The sequence below is a fragment of the Morchella importuna genome, assembly GCF_003444635.1.
Source record: "Morchella importuna strain M04M26 chromosome Unknown Morimp01GS002, whole genome shotgun sequence".
In the NCBI taxonomy this organism is placed as follows: Eukaryota; Fungi; Ascomycota; class Pezizomycetes; order Pezizales; family Morchellaceae; genus Morchella; species Morchella importuna.
In genome coordinates this window covers 1,341,000-1,359,635 of record NW_025763399.1, presented here as the reverse complement: position 1 = coordinate 1,359,635, position 18,636 = coordinate 1,341,000, and the positions used below count along the sequence as shown (strand labels likewise).

General features: G+C 48.7%; 2 protein-coding genes across 2 annotated transcripts; one reads left to right on the top strand and one right to left on the bottom strand.

The window, feature by feature from the left end:
• Nucleotides 1-2,434: 2,434 nt before the first annotated feature.
• LAJ45_01225 (uncharacterized protein) lies at nucleotides 2,435-5,021 on the top strand (the record flags this gene model as incomplete). Its single annotated transcript, XM_046110820.1, has 2 exons — nucleotides 2,435-2,452; nucleotides 2,682-5,021. 2 exons carry the CDS (start codon nucleotides 2,435-2,437, stop codon nucleotides 5,019-5,021), a joined length of 2,358 nt encoding a protein of 785 aa, XP_045975998.1.
• Nucleotides 5,022-17,793: 12,772 nt separating this feature from the next.
• LAJ45_01224 (uncharacterized protein) lies at nucleotides 17,794-18,280 on the bottom strand (the record flags this gene model as incomplete). The annotated part of the gene is made up of 2 exons (XM_046110819.1): nucleotides 17,794-18,087; nucleotides 18,179-18,280. 2 exons carry the CDS (start codon nucleotides 18,278-18,280, stop codon nucleotides 17,794-17,796), a joined length of 396 nt encoding a protein of 131 aa, XP_045975997.1.
• Between the last annotated feature and the right edge of the window lie 356 nt (nucleotides 18,281-18,636).

The following is an 18,636-nucleotide window of genomic DNA, read 5'->3' as shown; positions in this document are numbered from 1 at the left end:
TGTAGGTATAAGGCAACGTTAACAACATTCGTAATCAATCAACCCAGATTAAGAGTCCCAATTCGAGCAAAAAAGCACAGTAACCCCCTCCCCCCTCCCCCTCCCCCTCCCCCTCCCCCTCCCCCTGGCCTTCCAAACATCAAAATGAGATGACAATAATACATAATAAAACAAAAAATGGGTTTTCAGACTCCATCGGCAGCGACGGGCCGCACGGCCACCGCATTCGCGTGACTCCCTCCCCACACCGCGGTACCCCGAAGTACCCCATCGCAAATTAAATCTTCCTCAAGATAAAACGTCCCTGACACGCGTCCACGTGCGTCTGTACCACCGTCACGACTCACCCCCTTCCCTTCCCTTCCCCCCCTTGTCGTCCCTGGCACTCGAAAAATGTACTGTGTGTATTTACCAGGATCAACCCTGTAGCTGGGCCTCATCTCATTTTTTTCCAAGGGCCTTCTAGAAAGAAAAAAAAAAAGGGAAAATTCATCTCTCCCCTCCTACTGCATTCAGTTTCAAGATAAACTATTGTTAGCCTAGCTACCTAGCTCGATCATGCTCGCCCTAATCCTAGAGATTTCTTCAGCCTCACTTTGAAGCTGAGGTCGACGTGGATCGCGACGAAATGAGTAAATTCCTCAGCCATGGTGGCGCTTCAGCTAAACACATATCCTGCATACTAGTACATACACAGCTATCTTGACGTCAATTACCAACCCCCCCCCCCCCCCCCCCCCAACAACCCCTCCTCCAACACCCCCGGGGGCTGATACCTCGCCGACTCTGACGATCGATGCTGTGTATGTATCTCTCAGGATACACACGAAACCCTCCACAGTATGCATCAGTTACACATACATAACCTCTAAACAGCCCAGACATTGGGATTGGGGCTCGGAGCACAATACACCGGCCATCGAACGACACGAGTGCCAATCCACAGCGCTCACCGCCGACCACTCCCTGAACCCAGGAGGAGGGTATTCCGTTTCCCCGCTCTGGGGGGGGGGGGGGGGCACGTGCAAACTAAGTAGGCCAGTGCTGCACTCGATGTTTCCCGGCGTTGTGGTATCGGAATCCAGGAACAGGGAAGCAGCGCACGAGTTTGTAACACCAGGATTTTCCGGAAGGCTTGGTTCGACACCCCCAGTGCTGCGAAAAATAGACAAGGCGAGAGAGTGAGAGGGAAAGAGAGCTGTTTGGTGAAACGTTAGTTTGGAGTTTCACAATGGAATGTATTAGATAGGAGGCCGGGTAGGTCTGTAGGACAGGGAACCCTCGAGATAGTAGCTAGCCACTAGCGAGGGAGAGGAGTTAGATGGCGGGGTCGAGAGAGCCAGCAGTGAGAGTTGAGATGAGGTGAGGTGATGGAGATGGGATGAGGCGAGGCGGACTCGAAGGAGAAGGGATGAGTGGTACGGGGGAATGGAACGATGGATGTGTGTAATGACACGGTCGAACGGGGCCTTAGGATATCAATTTCGATGGTGTGACAATTATACAATAGTCAGTCATCTTGAGAGCTGGGATGGCTTGAATACATGTAGGGCTGTCCTACTAATCTAGTCTATGATCACTCAAAGCACATTAGTACATGTATACAATATGTATCCAAGTACTTTTGCATACGCATTACATTCCTTACGGAATCATTATGGAATGGAAGTACAGTTACAGTTCAAGCCAACTGGAACTCGGCCCTGGGATGATCAACCTATTAGTAGATGGATCGCCGTATCAAGTGGCGCGGCTATTCCACTTAGCTCATGAGATATATATCGCATTACAATCCGCAGACGAAGACGTACATCTACAGTGAAGGTACATCCTGGGAACTGAGGGGAAGTTGCATACCGAGTAGATATTTTTGTCTTTCTTCGGAATTCGGAAACAGGGCTACATAACATAGGTATTCCTAGCGAGCGAGAATCGGAGCATTGACAGCTCTCGGATGCGCCATCACCCAAGCCCAACGCAAAGGTACCACGTATCTCAAGACTTCAACCAGCATAAGTTATATACAGGTATATGCATGTATGTGTACAGTACCGTTACATGAGTACACGCAGTAACTTCTATAGATAGCTAGCTCAGGGTTATGTTTATGTGGATTGGAATGTGCACATGTGACAGTTTGGGCGTGACATGAGATACCTCGCAATCGATGAAACGAAACATGCTCATTCTTAGGCGTGATTCTGTGAATACGATACTGGACTTGCTGATTGAATGGTTGTATATGTGCGTCATGTGTCATCACTCGGCTGCAGATCTCACCAAGGGCTGCTAGCTGGGTACTCCATCCAGACACATTCCATTTTATATATGAACAGCATTTTTATGAGTTTTGTTCCTACCCAAACGAGATATACATAACTTGAACTTTGTGAACATTTGAACTCGGGACTGCAATTGAGGCTCTTCTGATGTAATGAGGCTCGTTCACCTGGTGCCGGGTAACCCCGTGATGACCTCACCCAAGACAGCACTGCTCTGGCTGGGCAAGACACACGACAGCATAGCTTATAGCTACATGGGCTTATAGCAGATATCGACGATAGTACAGCTCCCAATTGCAGACCTACAGCAATCACCATTAGAGAAGCCATACACAATCCCTTCGCTCTAGAGGTGCTTGAATATTTAATTAAATCAACAATTGCTTCAACCGCTCATAGCGTCCAACCGCGAATCTGGGCCCCCGCACACGAATCCGTTCCTCGCTTTCCCACCTCCGCTTCCTCCTCTACCCCGGCCTCCGCGCCCGCTTCTCAAATCGCCTCTACAAGCTCGTCACATACGCTAACAGCAGACTCCGCCCCCGTGGGCCCGTCCGCCCTTCTCTCTCACAGAGCTTTGTCAAGCGTGGCCATCTCAAGTGGCGTAACGATCACTGGGAACGGACCACCTGTCTGCGGACTCGAGCAGCCCACCGACATACCGAGACCACGGGCGGCGCGATGCAGGCCTCTGGGGACGCGGGAAATACCTGGGGGAGCTATTATAGGTCGTTTACTGGTGGTGGGGACCCAGGGGACAGAGAGCCGGGTACTAGGAGAAAGAGGATTGCGGGTTACTTGAAGGCTGCCAATGATTTGAGGCAGAGCTATTACTCGGGGTATGCGAATCGGGCTAGCGAGATGGAGGGCGAGTATAACAGTGGTGCGGACCAGTCGTCGGGCTCGTGGCCGGATATGGAGGTTACAAGGAGCGGCGATGAGGAGCTTGTGCTGTTCCCGAGCTATGCTAGACGGCGGCCGGATGAGGACAATGTGGTTGATGTGGAGATCCGAGGCTGGCTATTTGCCCCGCACTCGGGCCCTCTGAGCCGGAAGAACCGATACCTCCACTGGGTCGCCCTCAAGCTTTGTGGACTGCCTGCGCAGGCTTCTACTCAGCCCGGGGAGCCCGACAGGGACCCCACAGCTGCAGAGGCGGAGGCTGCGGGGGATGCTGCCGCAGCTATCGAAAAGAATGGCAGACCCCCGTCTCTCTATTCGTCCGACAGTAGGATGGAGACTCTGTCCAGGACCAACTCCGCACCCATGAGTGTGGCCGCAGCAGCAGCAGCAGCAAGGACGCTGTCCTGGCGCCCAGCCTTGGTGACTAGCGCAAGCACCCAATCATTGCCGCAGGTACCGCAACTGGACCCCGCCGAGGTCGCATCTGCGCATGCTGCGCTTGCTGCACGTCTCGCGCCCTTCATGCATCGTCCCATCCCCAATGCTCGTATCACCATAACCTTCAGCGACGAGTCCTCGGAATCCTCGCAGTCATTCACCGTACTCACCTCTGAGACCGGCCACTTCTCCTTCCAAGAGGATCTTCCCTTCATCCCTACCACTGTCCGCGTCATTGCCTCTGAAAAGATCTCGGCAACTGAGGATGTCATCATTCATGAGCCGACCGGAATATCGCTGATATCGGACATTGACGATACGGTAAAGCATTCAGCCGTGTCCATGGGTGCGCGCGAGATATTTCGAAACACCTTCACGGAGCCCTTATCGAAGCTTAGCATCCCCGGTGTTTCAGGCTGGTACAAGAGGCTATCCCAGGAGCCGTATAACGTCAATTTCCACTATGTGTCAAACTCGCCATGGCAGCTATACCCAGTGCTCAAGTCATTCTTTGAAGAGTCTGGGCTCCCGCCTGGCAGTATGCATCTCAAAGAATATAGTGGCATGCTTCAAGGCATCTTCGAACCCGTGGCCGAGCGCAAAAAGGGCACGGTGGAGCGGGTGATTCGAGACTTTCCGCAGCGCCAGTGGATCCTGGTGGGGGATTCTGGCGAGGCAGATCTGGAAGTCTATACCGAGATCGTCGAAAAGTTCCCGGGTAGGATCCTGGCGGTTTTTATCCGGGACGTCACAACAACACCGGCACCCGACGAAAAGGAATTCTTCAATCCAAACGAATCACCCGAGTACGCCAAGGCAATGCAGGAATGGGCAGAGGCAAAAGCAGCCAGTGTGAAACAGCCAAAGATCCCCCCGCCAATACCTCCAAAGCGCAAATCCGTCAACCACACAGCTACCACCCAAAACCAGCCAGAAGAACACTCCCGAGAAACATCAGTGGAAGGGGCCAAGACACCCCCTCCCAGGCCTCCCAAGCCCTCAAGCCTCCGGGACACCATGACGGCACCAGCTGCCAAGTCATCCTCCACCACCGACCTCCTCTGTACCCGAAACTCCCCACCGCCGCCCCCGCCGCCACGACGCACGGCGACTTTCTCGCCCAGTGAGACCCCCAGTACGGTGACACCGGCGCCTGGAAAACTCCAACACCCTGCCACCACTGCTTCCTCGTCGCCCGCACCGATTACGCCGAACCAGCAGCAGCAACAGGCGCAGCAGGAGGTGCTGCTGAGTAAACGCGAAGAGCTGTGGAACCGTCGCTGGGAACGGGCTTTGATGATTATGGGGCACTACGACGTTCAGTTGCATAGTTGGAGGACGGGCGGGGATGTAGAGGCCATGTGTAGAGCCATTGTGGAGAAGGCCCTGTGGGAGTAAACGTACATGATGGGGTTGGAGTTAACTACATGTAGTTCTTTTTGTTTTTACCTGGTATTATTATTTTTTTCTTGCTTCTGTGGGTTAGGGTTTGCATGCACATTGTTTATGGACCGCAATGGAATGGAATGGTGGCTTCTCTTTTTTTTGCTTTCATGATAAGGGAGAGCGCTCTGTACTATATTATTTTTATCTCTCTCTCCTTTTTGCTGTTTCCTCTTTGGCTTGTATATTGATGATTGAAGGTTTCTTTGAATACATACACGGATGGAGCGTCTCCTTCTTCGCATCTTTGCGCTTTTTGTTTCCTACGGCCGGGTGAGAGCAATGATTGGGCCATTTGCATGTATGTAATCATGCTATTTTTCTATATCCGGATCCTAATTCTTCGCTGCCTGGAGAATTCTAACGGACCTTGTGACAGCCACAAGTACAATCCTCTATGTAGGAGCATACAAGGCCTAGTGAGATATAAAGTATAGTAGCTAGAACACATCTCCATAGATCCGACAGCCCGAACCAGTTATACCATGTACATACGTGTAGGTTATCAAGTACCCTAACTAATATACCTGTATCTGTACCCAAGGATGTTATGTAGCTGATTCAATGCCACCCCGTCAAGCTGCATCACCACCCATCACTCATACTCGCGCGGTGAAAAAACCAAACCAAACCGAACCACACCCCTTCGCCAAGATACCGCCATGCATGTATACACAAATCCGCAGTTTCAAATCCGCATTCCTCGCCGGTTAATTAAACTGATTCACGAACGCAAAAGATCTCGACGCTCGCTCGGGGGCGGCGTACGTTGAGCCGAGCAGCGCAGGCAACTACATCCGCCGTATGGACGTATGTACAACAAACGACAAAACACAAGAGAGAAAGAAAAAACCTGAAACTTCGTATCCTCATGGTTGTTTTGGTTTAAATGATTTTTTATTTACTATTATTCATTTTACCCTCCCTCTCTCTCTCTCACTTCTCCTCACTTGTGGAACGATTATGACAGGTGATTCACAGGAAAAAAGGGGTGGGGGGTAAAAGATCGGCCTATCTAACTACATGTATGTATGTACATGTAGTTTCTAGAATGTTTGCGCGTAGTAATCGGTGCCAAGATTCGTTACTAAGAGATCTAGATGTTTGGGAATCTGGAATCGGGGGAGGAGAGGGAGAGAGAGGGTTGTTTCGAGTGCGGCTAGGGATGAGGCTGAGATTGTGCAGGGGTGGTTAAGGGTAGAGCGGGTATGTATGTGCGATATTCGTAGCTAGAATAGATGTAACCCCCTTCCCTGGGTGGGTATCACGGTGACGCCGGAATCACGCAGTTACGCTGCATACATGGTGGAGTATAGAGTAGGGGGAGATCAGGATGGGAGATGGGGGAGGGGGGGGATATATTGGCTAGAGTTAGAGTAGTAGGTAGGTCATCATCATGCCTGTCTGTTCTGTCGGGCTGGATGGCTATTGTATGTATCCATCTGGCTGGCTTGCAGATGCATATGGTGGCACCTGCCGCCGGCAGTTATTTCCCTGCCAAAGAAAAAAACACAGTTCCTTCTCTACGTCTTCTCCCGCGGCTTCGACGCCTCCCCTTCACCACCGATCGATTGCATGCTCCAGGGGTGTGGTTTTGGGGGAGGGGGGGGGGTTATGGCGAGATGAGATAGAGATGATAGAGGGGGGGTTGTGCGTTTCCAAATCCGTCTATCATCTCTAGAGTAGAGTACATCTATTATTATTCCTTCTAGCTTCGAATTTGTATGAAGGAGAATAAGGAAATAAAAATCAAAAAAAAAAAAAAATTCACGGACGAGCGTTGATGTTCCCGAGATGAGATGCGTATGAGATGGGGGATTGAAGGGGGAAGGAACAACCCTTCGTTCGATCGCGCCCTCACGACATCTACTCTCTTTCATCGCGCACGCGTCTGCCGAGGCAGCCACGACGGGTTCGCAATGCCATATGTACATACCTACGCCAGCTACCTACTTCATACCTACATCTTACGCAATAGCACGAAGGAAGGATCCGAAGCCAGCCCAGCCCAGCAGCAGCCAATCTTGTTTGGCAGTTTCCTTTATATTCCGCCCCAATCTTAATCGCGACTTTATCCACCGGGGGGGTTATTAGGGCGGTTATCAGCTTATCCAGCCAGCCAGGTCAGGTGGAAGCAAGGGAATGAGTATGTAGGCAGCCAGTAGGTCGTCACATGGGTCTGCCTCCCTCGGGCAATTTGAAATCTGGGAGTTTGAATTGGCGGTCGAGGGGATCGTGTATATATTGACATCGTGAGGTTGGATCGAGGCCGGTGATTAGTTAACGATGTGTGTTGTGCTGTACATGTGTGTATGTACTAGGGTGTAGCGAAAAGTGATCAGAATCTGATAAGACAAATACACATATTCACCGTAACATTCACTTATCAGATTCTGATCACTTACCCTCAACACCCGGTACATACATGTATGTAGGTGCTTGGGAAGGGTTAGGGGTGGCTATTGTCTGGGTTAGGGGATAGAGACATATGGAACTCGAGTCCGCTAGTAAGGGAAGGGAAAGCGTGTGGGGGTGGGGATATGTGAGTGTGGGGGGTGGTGGGGGGGGGGGAGATCAATCATCTGGCATCACTCGACGAATTAATGACTACATGTAGCCAAGCAGAGCTGAGCCTCAGTTGTTTCAAGGTTATGTATGTACATGTATTCACCTTCCCAGCTTCATCTTCTCCTTCTCAGGTCACACCAACACTGCCTACGAAAGGCCCGAGCAGAAGAAAAAAAGAGATCGAGAGCAGCTGCGCAGACCAGCCATGGCCAGCTGTTGCTTGAGAGCTACATCTTGCCTGTTAGAGGATGATTGATATTGTAGAAATAGGGCATTGCAACATCGGTTATGTATGGAATTACTCATGTATAAGGGATGACTAATAGAAGGAACAGGGATTCAGACAAGGCTTAGTGTCAGGGATTATGTAATCAGGGGATCACGTGGTATTAGAATATCTGTATATATAGAGCGCTCAAACGCCCACATTGTCGCTGGAACTACAGCGGCGCAATAGTATCTTCTTCGCACTACAAACCACATCCTCCCTCAAAGTCACGTGTTCAAACCACACTCAAGTCATTTTGTCACACACTCCGAACTTCAGGTTATGAGCCCGGGTTTTGCCAAATAAAATCCGCACAACACTCGCCACCTCGCTTAACTCAATTACACTTCATACAACATCATATCTGACGATGGAGAATCATCCAAGGCCGTGGAGGTTAAGTCCTCAGACAACACGAGCCCCAGTAACATTCGCATCAAGTTTGATGGACTCCCGAAATTAAAGGGACAATCCAACTACCAAACTTGGGCGTCTGCCTGGAGGATTACATTCGATGCAGCAGACTGGTGGGAAGCATTGAGCATCGAAAACCCCACAGAGGATGACACAGACCTCACCAAGGCCGAAATCAAAAAGGCCCGAAAACAAATGCACAGCCTTCTCATCGGAGCTGTAGCCGAAGACATACAACCAAGAGTCGTCTCCGCCGAAAATGCATACCACGCATGGAAGGCGCTCAAAGACCTCTACGATCGCGTATCACCAAACACGACGATCACACTCCTCAGCCGTGTTCTAGACACGAAGATGCAAGAGAACGGTAACTTAACCGAGCATCTCGAGACCTTCAACACGAACTGGAACACTCTCAAGACCAGGTGTCAGAGCGGCGATCACAAACTCGCTCAGGCCCTGCTACCCCTCACCAAATCCAACGAAGCAATGGCAGCATTCCTACTTGCCTCTCTGCCAAAGTCGATGAGCAACGTCGTCGATAACATCCAGACCAAACAGGATGTTACATACGAAGATGTACGCCAACGGCTACAAAACCTACAAGAGGAAACCCCTCTCACCGGCAACAACAGGGTACTTCACACCAGAAATACCCCCATACCAAACAGCAAGGAATGCACCTGGTGTAAGAAACGGAATAACCCGTACCAGGGCCACGAGTACAAGGAGTGTAGATAGCTCAAAGAACAGAACAAGACAAGGGATTCAAACAGAAGAAGACCAGGCAGAGATAACTCAGCATCGGTAGTTATCAACGAATCATCCACAACAGTATGCATGGTACGCACCGATACCTCACCTTCTCTGCCCCTTACCTGGATCCTTGATTCTGGAGCTACTTCTCACGTAACACCTTTCAAAGACCAACTCTTCAACATCAGTCCTCACACCAGCACAGTCCGAACAGCCGACGGCACCATCCACGCTGTCACCGGATTGGGAAGCGCTAGTTTCGAATGCTACCTTCCCAATGGAAATAGATCCACCGTTGTCCTCACCGACGTGCTGCTGGTCCCAACCATGGGAAATGTGGAATTGGTCTCAGAAACCGTACTCGATGAAAAGGGGTTTAGAACAGAGTCAGGAGGAGGAAACAAATTGGTCACGAAAGAAAAGAAAGGAATAATTTGAGCGAAATTGGATAAGGGACTTTGGAATGTACAAGTAGTTAGCAATACAGTTCGCTTGACCACTTACTCTGAATGGCATCAAGCACTAGGCCACCCTGCGACACTAGAAAACTTGTACGAAGACATCCATAAGCTACCCCCCAAACCAGAAACATTCCATTGCAGTCAATGCGCACTATCAAAAAGTGTACACAAGAAACTTGCACCAATTAGTACAAGATCCCAGCGAGAATTCGAACTAATCCACTCTGACCTATCTGGAAAATTCGGAACACAATCGCAAGGAAAAGCACTGTACTACATGTCCTTCATTGACGACTATACACGCTTCGCCTGGATATATCTGCTAAAACAGAAAGACAATGCGATAAAGGCCATCAAAGACTACGTCACGAAAATCGAGAAACAGTACAATACAACAATACTGAGATTTAGAACGGACGGTGGTGGCGAATACGTCAACAAAGACACAATGGATTACTTCAACCTACAAGGAATAGTCCACGAACAGACTCCCCCATACACTCCTGAATCAAATGGAGTTGCAGAACGATTTAATAGGACGATAACAACAATGGTCAGGTGCATGATCATGAACCATCCTAAATCGTTATGGGGTGAAGCATACTCAACAGCTGTCTACCTCAAAAACAGGCTACCCCACAGTACGCTAAAGGGAAAGACCCCCTTCGAAGCCCTGAAAGGTTCAAAGCCTAGTATCCAACACCTTCAACCATTCGGAAAGAAATGCTATGTCCACATCCCAGAAAACTCTAGGCCAGCAGGAAGCAAACTAGCACCCCGAGCACACGAAGGAATCATCGTCGGATACTCAGACAGTACCAAACACTACCGCACCTGGATAGGATCACAAAATAGGTTAGTTGTAAGTCGAGATGTCACATTCCCCCCTCCTGAATCAGGGGAAGTCTCCGTGGAACTCGACTACACCCCTATCCTGAAACCAGAAGCGGCACCTGCACCAACAGACGACGGATATGAATCAGAAGACAGGCCTGATCAAGAACCCGAATCGTCAGCACTCGAAGAAAACCTTGAAACAGACGCAAGTAGACTGGGGGCCGGGCTTACGAGGCCCACTCCTGGACGTCACCTCGAACAAAGTAATAAACAGGAAGCTAATCAGGAAAACACAGAAACACCTCCTCCGGAACCACCAAGGAAATCGAAACCTTGGAAACCAACAACCGAAAAGGAGAAAGAATCTGAAGTCCCGCATCCTGTCATAACAAGAAGATCGAATCGCATCCGTGAAAGAACGGAGAAACAAGCAGCACTTGATATCGAAGGGAAAAGGAAGGAAATCCGACAGAAAATATCGGAATTAGGAACCACCTATGACAAAGAGGTATCAGAGATACTAGCCGATGAAGATATGGACGAACAAACCAAGCAACTAGCAATGGAAGCAGCCAGTCTAGACCACAAAAAGGACAAAGCAAAGCTCCAAAGCCAGTACGACAACCTTGATCCCACCATACATCGGGTACACCTAGTAACTGAACCTACCACCTTCAATCAAGCAATGAAAAGCGATGATCAACACCAATGGAAAAAGGCAATACAGACTGAAAAAGACGCCCTTGACAAGGCCCACACCTGGGACATTGTCGACAGACCAACCAACCGAGCAGTAGTCAAAGGAAAATGGGTATTCAAGGTAAAACACAACGCGGACGGAACAATCGAAAGATACAAAGCAAGATATGTCGCCAAAGGCTTCACCCAAGTACAGCACCAAGATTATGATGAGACCTTCGCCCCTGTTGTCCGATACGATTCCCTACGACTCCTACTTGCACTAGCTGCACACAACGGTTGGACACCACAACAAATGGACGTCAAGTCAGCCCTCCTATACGGTATACTAAAAGAGGAAATCTACATGGAACTACCTGAAGGCTACAGGCAGGACCATAAGGTTTGTAAACTTCGCAAATGCATATATGGACTAAAACAATCACCCCGTGAATGGTATGCTTGCCTAGCAGACTCCCTTCAACGGAAAGAATTTGTCCCAACCAAATTCGACCCATGTGTCTTCATACATAAGAAACACCAACTATACATATCGGTGTATGTTGACGACATCATGATATTCGGACCCGACTCCCCATTCAGAAACGAAATCAGACAACTACTTAAGGCAGATTTCGAATGTACGGATCTCGGTAATGCGAAATTCCTACTGGGAATAGAAATAACGGTAACAAAGAACGGTATCACGTTGTCACAACTAGCATACATCAACAAAATCCTAGACAAATTTGGAATGAATAACTGCAAACCAGTTGGCACACCACTCGAACCAAATCTGAGTCTTCGTAAAGGAGAACCAGAAGATCAAATCGAGAAACCAACTGAGTATCAATCCATAATTGGATCACTCATGTACGCCAGCATAGCAACCAGACCTGATATCACCCATACCGTTACCGCCCTCTCTCAGTACTCCTCATGCCCAACTGAGGACCACCTACGAGCAGCCAAACGAACTCTCCGATACCTCAACGGAACCAAGGACTGGAACCTGTTCTACCCGAAAGGAAACACTAGAACATTCGATGGTTTCTCAGACAGTTCCTACGCTTCAGACCTAGATGACAGAAAATTGTTCTCAGGATACGTGTTCAGACTAGGAAAATCAGCCATAAGCTGGAGAAGCCGGAAGCAGAAATCAATCGCAGTCTCAACAACAGAAGCCGAATATATGGCTCTGTCCCTAACAGCTCGACAACTGGTATGGATTCGCAACGCCTTGTGCGAACTCCAACAACAATACCAATACAACATCCACGCCGACAACACAGGGTCTATCGAACTCTGTCGGAACCCACATATCCACGACCAGTCCAAACACATCGACGTTCACTATCACTACACACGTGAACAACTCGAAGCCGAAACCTTCAAACTCCTCTATGTCCCAACCGAAGACAATGTTGCAGACATAATGACCAAAGGACTACCGAAACCAGCTCACCAAAAATTGTCAGAATTGATACGATGTGGCAAGTGAGGGGAAGTGTAGAAATAGGGCATTGCGACATCGGTTATGTATGGAATTACTCATGTATAAGGGATGACTCATAGAAGGAACAGGGATTCAGACAAGGCTTAGTGTCAGGGATTATGTAATCAGGGGATCACGTGGTATTAGAATATCTGTATATATAGAGCGCTCAAACGCCCACATTGTCGCTGGAACTTCAGCGGCGCAATAGTATCTTCTTCGCACTACAAACCACATCCTCCCTCAAGGTCACGTGTTCAAACCACACTCAAGTCATTTTCTCACACACTCCGAACTTCAGATATGGTCATTATCGGTCTCTTCTGTGCTAGTGGTTCGCACAGTGCGCATGTGGCATTGGCTCGGAAAGGGATCCGGGAGAAAGCTATACATAGTACTCGGGGCAGGTAAGAAGAACCTGAAAATGACTTTTGATGGTAACAACCTCTGATTCGCGGTTGGCGAAAAGCTACACCAAATTGAGCACCTGCTTGCAGCTTGCATTTTTCAGGTTCTTATTGCCTGCCCGGAGTAAGGAGCAAGTACGTGCGCTGGAGAAATAGAGTGACGATATTCGAGATGCGAGAGAGAGATACTAGATCGACTAGAGGGAAAAACAACAAAAGGGACCCACTGCTCTGAGAATCGCTAATACTAACCCATGGGGCCGGTAAGAACGAACGTACCCGCCGTACGTCGACTGCTTTGGCCCTTGATCAGAGCGTCGCCAGTACTGCATTTAGTAGGCATGTGGGGCAGATGTCGGGAGTGTTAGACTACAAGCATAGATCAGTGGAAGTAAAGTGGGTACATGAGGTAAGAAGAAGAAAAAGAAGAAGAAGTATGTACATACATGTATGTATACTACATACTACATGTATGTAACGTACAGAACCTTCAGCTGTCCCAACTCTCCCAGGCAAGACAAGACACAAACAAACAACCAAACAAAAAACACACCACCTCCGCCCCCAGCCTATCCCATCATCTCATCTCATCTCGTCTCACCCCACCCCACCCCCACAGACTCGGGACGTAGATACATGTCCCACCCACAGCTACCCACCGTCCAGAGTTGTGAAGCTAGAGACTTGATTCAACAATCAAGGCAAGGCATGATCATTCGTGTTCGTGTACGTATGTAAAGTACATACATGGAACCCACCTGGTGCATCTGGATCACAAATGTCGGAATATCGGCGTTCAATCTCGAGTCTGCATGTCACTGGCTGAACTGAGGCAGGCATAGCATGCACCTTACATATTATTATACATACATGTACTCTACATGCTTAATTGCCATGATGTAGTACCTGCTCTATATGTATGTACATACATGTACATCTAAGATTCCCGATCTACGATCTGCTGGGCTGTCATCGGCTCCACACACGCAGGGAAGGCCGGGAAGCATAATTCGTTTTTGCATCCGCTGCATGCAGGCAGGCATGCATGCGGGTTGGCTACCGTCTTGGGAGGCGAGCTGAAGCAGCATAAGGCCCAAACACATCCTCATCAGATGGATGATGTACCTACTCTACTTACCGATATTTCTGGGATATACGCCCATGGGCTTAAAGCAAAGTGGTGGGAGGGAAACTGGTGGTGTATGCATATTCCCGTGACTTAAGCCAATCAGCAAGCACTTTTCTACCAGTACTTTGCTTTAAGCCCATGGGCGTATATCCCAGAAATATCGGTACTCTATGGTGTCGTATGTGCGTGTGTGTGGGGCTTCAATCCAAGGCAAGACACGATTTCCGACGGAAATATGCAGCTCTTTTGGCGCGTACGAGACAGTTCCGACCATTGAAATTTGACCTCTATAGATTTGTTCTGCTAGGTATGTAGGTACCTATGTTTTGTTTGTTTGTGTTTGTTGGTGCGAAGCGAATTATATGTAATACAGCCACAGCGACAACGATATGAGCGACATGACAGGACAGATCTCTTTCGTGCCCCGCGGAGCGCCCCGTTGACATTAATATCGAGAGAGAATCAGGTCAGGCTGGCCTGTTCTGCGCTCTGGTCTTCGACTGATCTGGAGTCTCGAACTTTTGTAGCCGCCAAACAAATGACAGTATAATACATGTATCGTATGGAGGATACACAGGCGGATGATATTCACTTTCCACCATCCAAGCACGTACATACGCCTCTGCCCAAAAAAAAGGATCTCCCTCGCGTCTCAGCAGAGCGGAAAAAAAAGAAAAGAAAAAAGAGAAACAAAAGAAAAGAATAATCTACCGAGAAAAAGGAAAGAAGAAGTCGTTTTCTGCACACGAAAATCCAGTGTAAATACTAAATAGGTACTTTTCAAGAAAGTACCGATAGAGTAGATAGGCACGCCGCTGCAAGCCACAGTCGCGCACTTCTACGGCGGGAGTTACCCACAAGTAGGGTGTTCTAACCTCCATGACACCCCGCGTGCTTCCTATTGGATAGCCTTACTTGCTGCCTGTTCTGGAACGATCACCGAACAAAAATTAAAACTTCAGGTAAACATTTTTGCGATAGATAGATTCGATGGGGTGAGCGCGCGCGCGCTATGGTAAGTTAATCGGAAATATCAATTAATCCCCATGGTTGTCTTGGGGGCCTAGATTGTCACAGGAAATGAAACTGCGGCTTTGATCTCACGGGCTGTCCAAGGCAGCAACTCTAGGCCAGCCTCGACCACGACTCTCGGTGCCAGCATTGAGTCTGTGGTTTTATTTTCCCCTTCCCTTCCAAGTAATGCATTGGTGACCCAATTACCAATCCTCTAGATATGAAACGAGGGTGAGGAGGAAGAGGGAGGAACAGGAAGGGGGAGTATGGGGAGTATGAGGATGATGAGGAGCAGCAGACCGACGAGGGTGAGCAGATGAAGGCCCTTCAACTCTTGCTGCTCGTCTCGACAGTTTGACAGCTTCAGATCGATCCACACCACTCTCAGCGCGCACCTCAGCTAAAAAAGCCATGCCTACCTTGTTTCGACCTCTAGCTCTCCCATCGCTGTTTCTCGTCTCAGAGCGCTCAAGGGTGCGAAAGGATCTGACTGGACAATGCCACTGTACTTCCCTTAATGAATGTATTTTCTGAGTGCATCAATCCCTATCCCAGATCCCAGAAACTTTCCCACGTGGGTGGTGGCTCTATCTATCTGGCTGTCTAGCTGTAAACCCCACCACATACACTTGGCTTATTTTTTCCTGTTTCTTCTTTGACGGGAGTGAGGGAGGGAAGTAAGTACTGGCGGGGAATACGGATACGGTGAGTACCAGCTACAAACTGACTGCGGCCGGAGAATTTAATTGGGGTTGTTACGTTTTTTTGTCACTTTTTTTCTCTTTCTTTTGGCTTTATCATGGTAATATTATCCTGACAGGCGTAGCAGCGGGTATCTGCAGCTAGCAAGTTGCAATTAGAGTTATGGGCAAGATTAAAAGTACATGTACGTAGGTATCTAGCCTTGCTTGCAAACATTCTCCTCGATCCCAATGTAAAATCGCGCGATAACACCCCGACCCCCAATTTCAGTACAGCCGCCGTAGTCCTACTAGCTACATAGCTGGCTAGAACATGTATGTAACGAGCTAGCCAGCTTTCCCAGCACGGCCATCACGCCTGCCTGTCTGCTCTGTAGTACTGTACTCGCGATCGTATCAACCCAACGCGCAGGGCCTCCTCCTCCACGCACGTCACGGCGTCTCTGAACAATACCTGTATGATCAACAACAATATCAACAATATCATCATCACTCACAGTCATCTGACCACACATGATCTGTGATCTATATCCAGAACTTCTCGAACACCCTCCATTTATGTAGGCTGAGGTTGTTGCTGCATGCACCACCACACACACCACCCACCCCCCCCCCCTCCCTCCTTCCCCACCTAAACTAAATTACGCTCCTTTATGCAAGCGAGTAGCCGCCAAGAATATATCGCATATGCAGGTACAATTTGGGGCCTGTGCGTGACGTCTTTGAAAGCCGCGGATGGGGCTACGCTACCTACTTGGGTGGGTGGGTGGCCTAACACTTTGGGGCTAGGGAGGGAACTCGAGTCGGCCCGACCCTTGGCCGTGCCGGTGTTTGACGTCGGGGTACGGGGTTTCATGAACTTTTGGGTGAGCGAGTACTGCAATTGGCTGTGAGAGAGGTACTATCAGCGTTACCTGTCACGCTGCTTGGTTCAATGTAACTTATTGCTTGGTTGGTTGCTTGGTTGGTTGCTTGGAACAACTACATGTATGGCTCGAGAAGCTATGGTGGGTAGGTTTGTAAACTTCGGCGTTTGCAGCCAATCAATCTATAGGAATTGGGAGAACTACCCCCATAATGGTACTAGCGCCTAGCCTGACGGTGGAATTTTCTCTAATTCCCATACAAAAAAAGTTCCTCTGAAGTTGACACACCCACCCCCTATGCCTTATCGCGCCATAGTACAGTTACTAACCAAGAGTACAGTAACGTACTACTAGCTGATGGCTTGAGCTAATTCGCTGGGGGTAATAATGGTAATTGTATTGTAATAAACAGATATGCATATCCTCAGACAAACAGGCAGAAAAGAAAACAAAACAAAAGAAACCCATTTCCATGTTCATTCCGGTAATCACCGCCCGCCCCATTGAACCAAAAGAGAGAAGAAGAGAGAAGAGAGAGATCGAGAGAAGAGACAATAACAACATAAAAGAAAACAAAACAAAAGAGAACCCTAGACTGATAATATCAGATCATACTCGTAATGAAGAGTGGAATAAGGAAATGAAAAAGAGACTAAAACTAACTAAACCACCATGGAGGACATCCATCCCTCCTCCCTTCCCCAAAAAAGCAACAAATGATTGAAACAAGCACTCCCCGAAGATTGACGACACAATTGCGCGGCCGAAGAAATGGTACGAAATAAGAAAAAAAAGAAAAGAAAGGAGGAAAAAGAAAAGAAAAAAGGAAAGAAAAAAACGTTAACCCCTGATCCCTACCAGAAACCCTTACTGATGTTTCCCAAAGAATGCCCCTCCCCACACCCACTACCACCGACCACCACAACCACCACCACTACCACCACCACCTTCGAATTCCATCCTACCTACCCACCGTCATCTTCAATCACGACCATACTTCTCCCCCCATCATGCACTAACCCTCTCCCCTTCATCCTGGATCGGACCCTGGTATACAAAGGAAATGCCGAAAAGAAACAAAAACACCGAAAATGGAATGTATACATAGGGAAAAAAAAAAAAATAGATCGAAATCAGTGCTTGCAGCAGGGATGGGCCTTCACCGCCGTTTCCCAGCTCCCAGGTACATCTTCACCACAATCGAGATCGCAGAATTCCCGAGACCTCAGCATTGCCGCCGCCGTGTCCTTCTCCTTCTCCTGCTCCTCCTTGGAGAGGAAGAAGAGGTGGAGGAAGCCGAAGCCTACCGCAGCAGTAGGAGCACTTCGTCTGGGGGAGATGATCTCGCAAGGCGACACTGCAGATGAAGCACTACTACAGCCATCATTGGTCTGTAGCTCACTGTCTGTGTTCTCTCGTCCGGCAGCCTGTTCCATCGCGCACTCCCAGTTAGCTATACGGCGAATTGCAGATGGAGAGATGGAGGGCAAAGGGGCTTGCGGGGGAGGAGGCACATACCACGCATTCGGCGCAGGCAGAGTGGTTGACCCAGACCCAGTTCTCGCAGTTGAAGGTGAGGAAGTACTTGCAGCGGAACCTGTAGAATCCTGATCCGCTCATGGTGATGATTTGATATAATATATTGATATAAATAATTTGGGATATTGTTGGTAGGAGAAGAGAGAAGCGGCGGAAAGCAATGTCAAGTATATTTGAACACTCCAAAGAAGATGAGGACGCTATACAGTTTATATATTTATAATATTGACTGATGCAGAATTTTGAGAGACGAAGAAACGGACGAGCTGATGGCGCTGGGAAGAGAGATATCGAGATGCTTTATATGAGAGCTGAGAGGAACTGAACTGCAACTGAACTAACTAACAACCCAGCTATATATCGAATTGGATGACTTGGTCTTATTGTGCCTGTGATCTGATGAACTGGAAAAAAAAAAAACCAAGAATGCGAGAAAG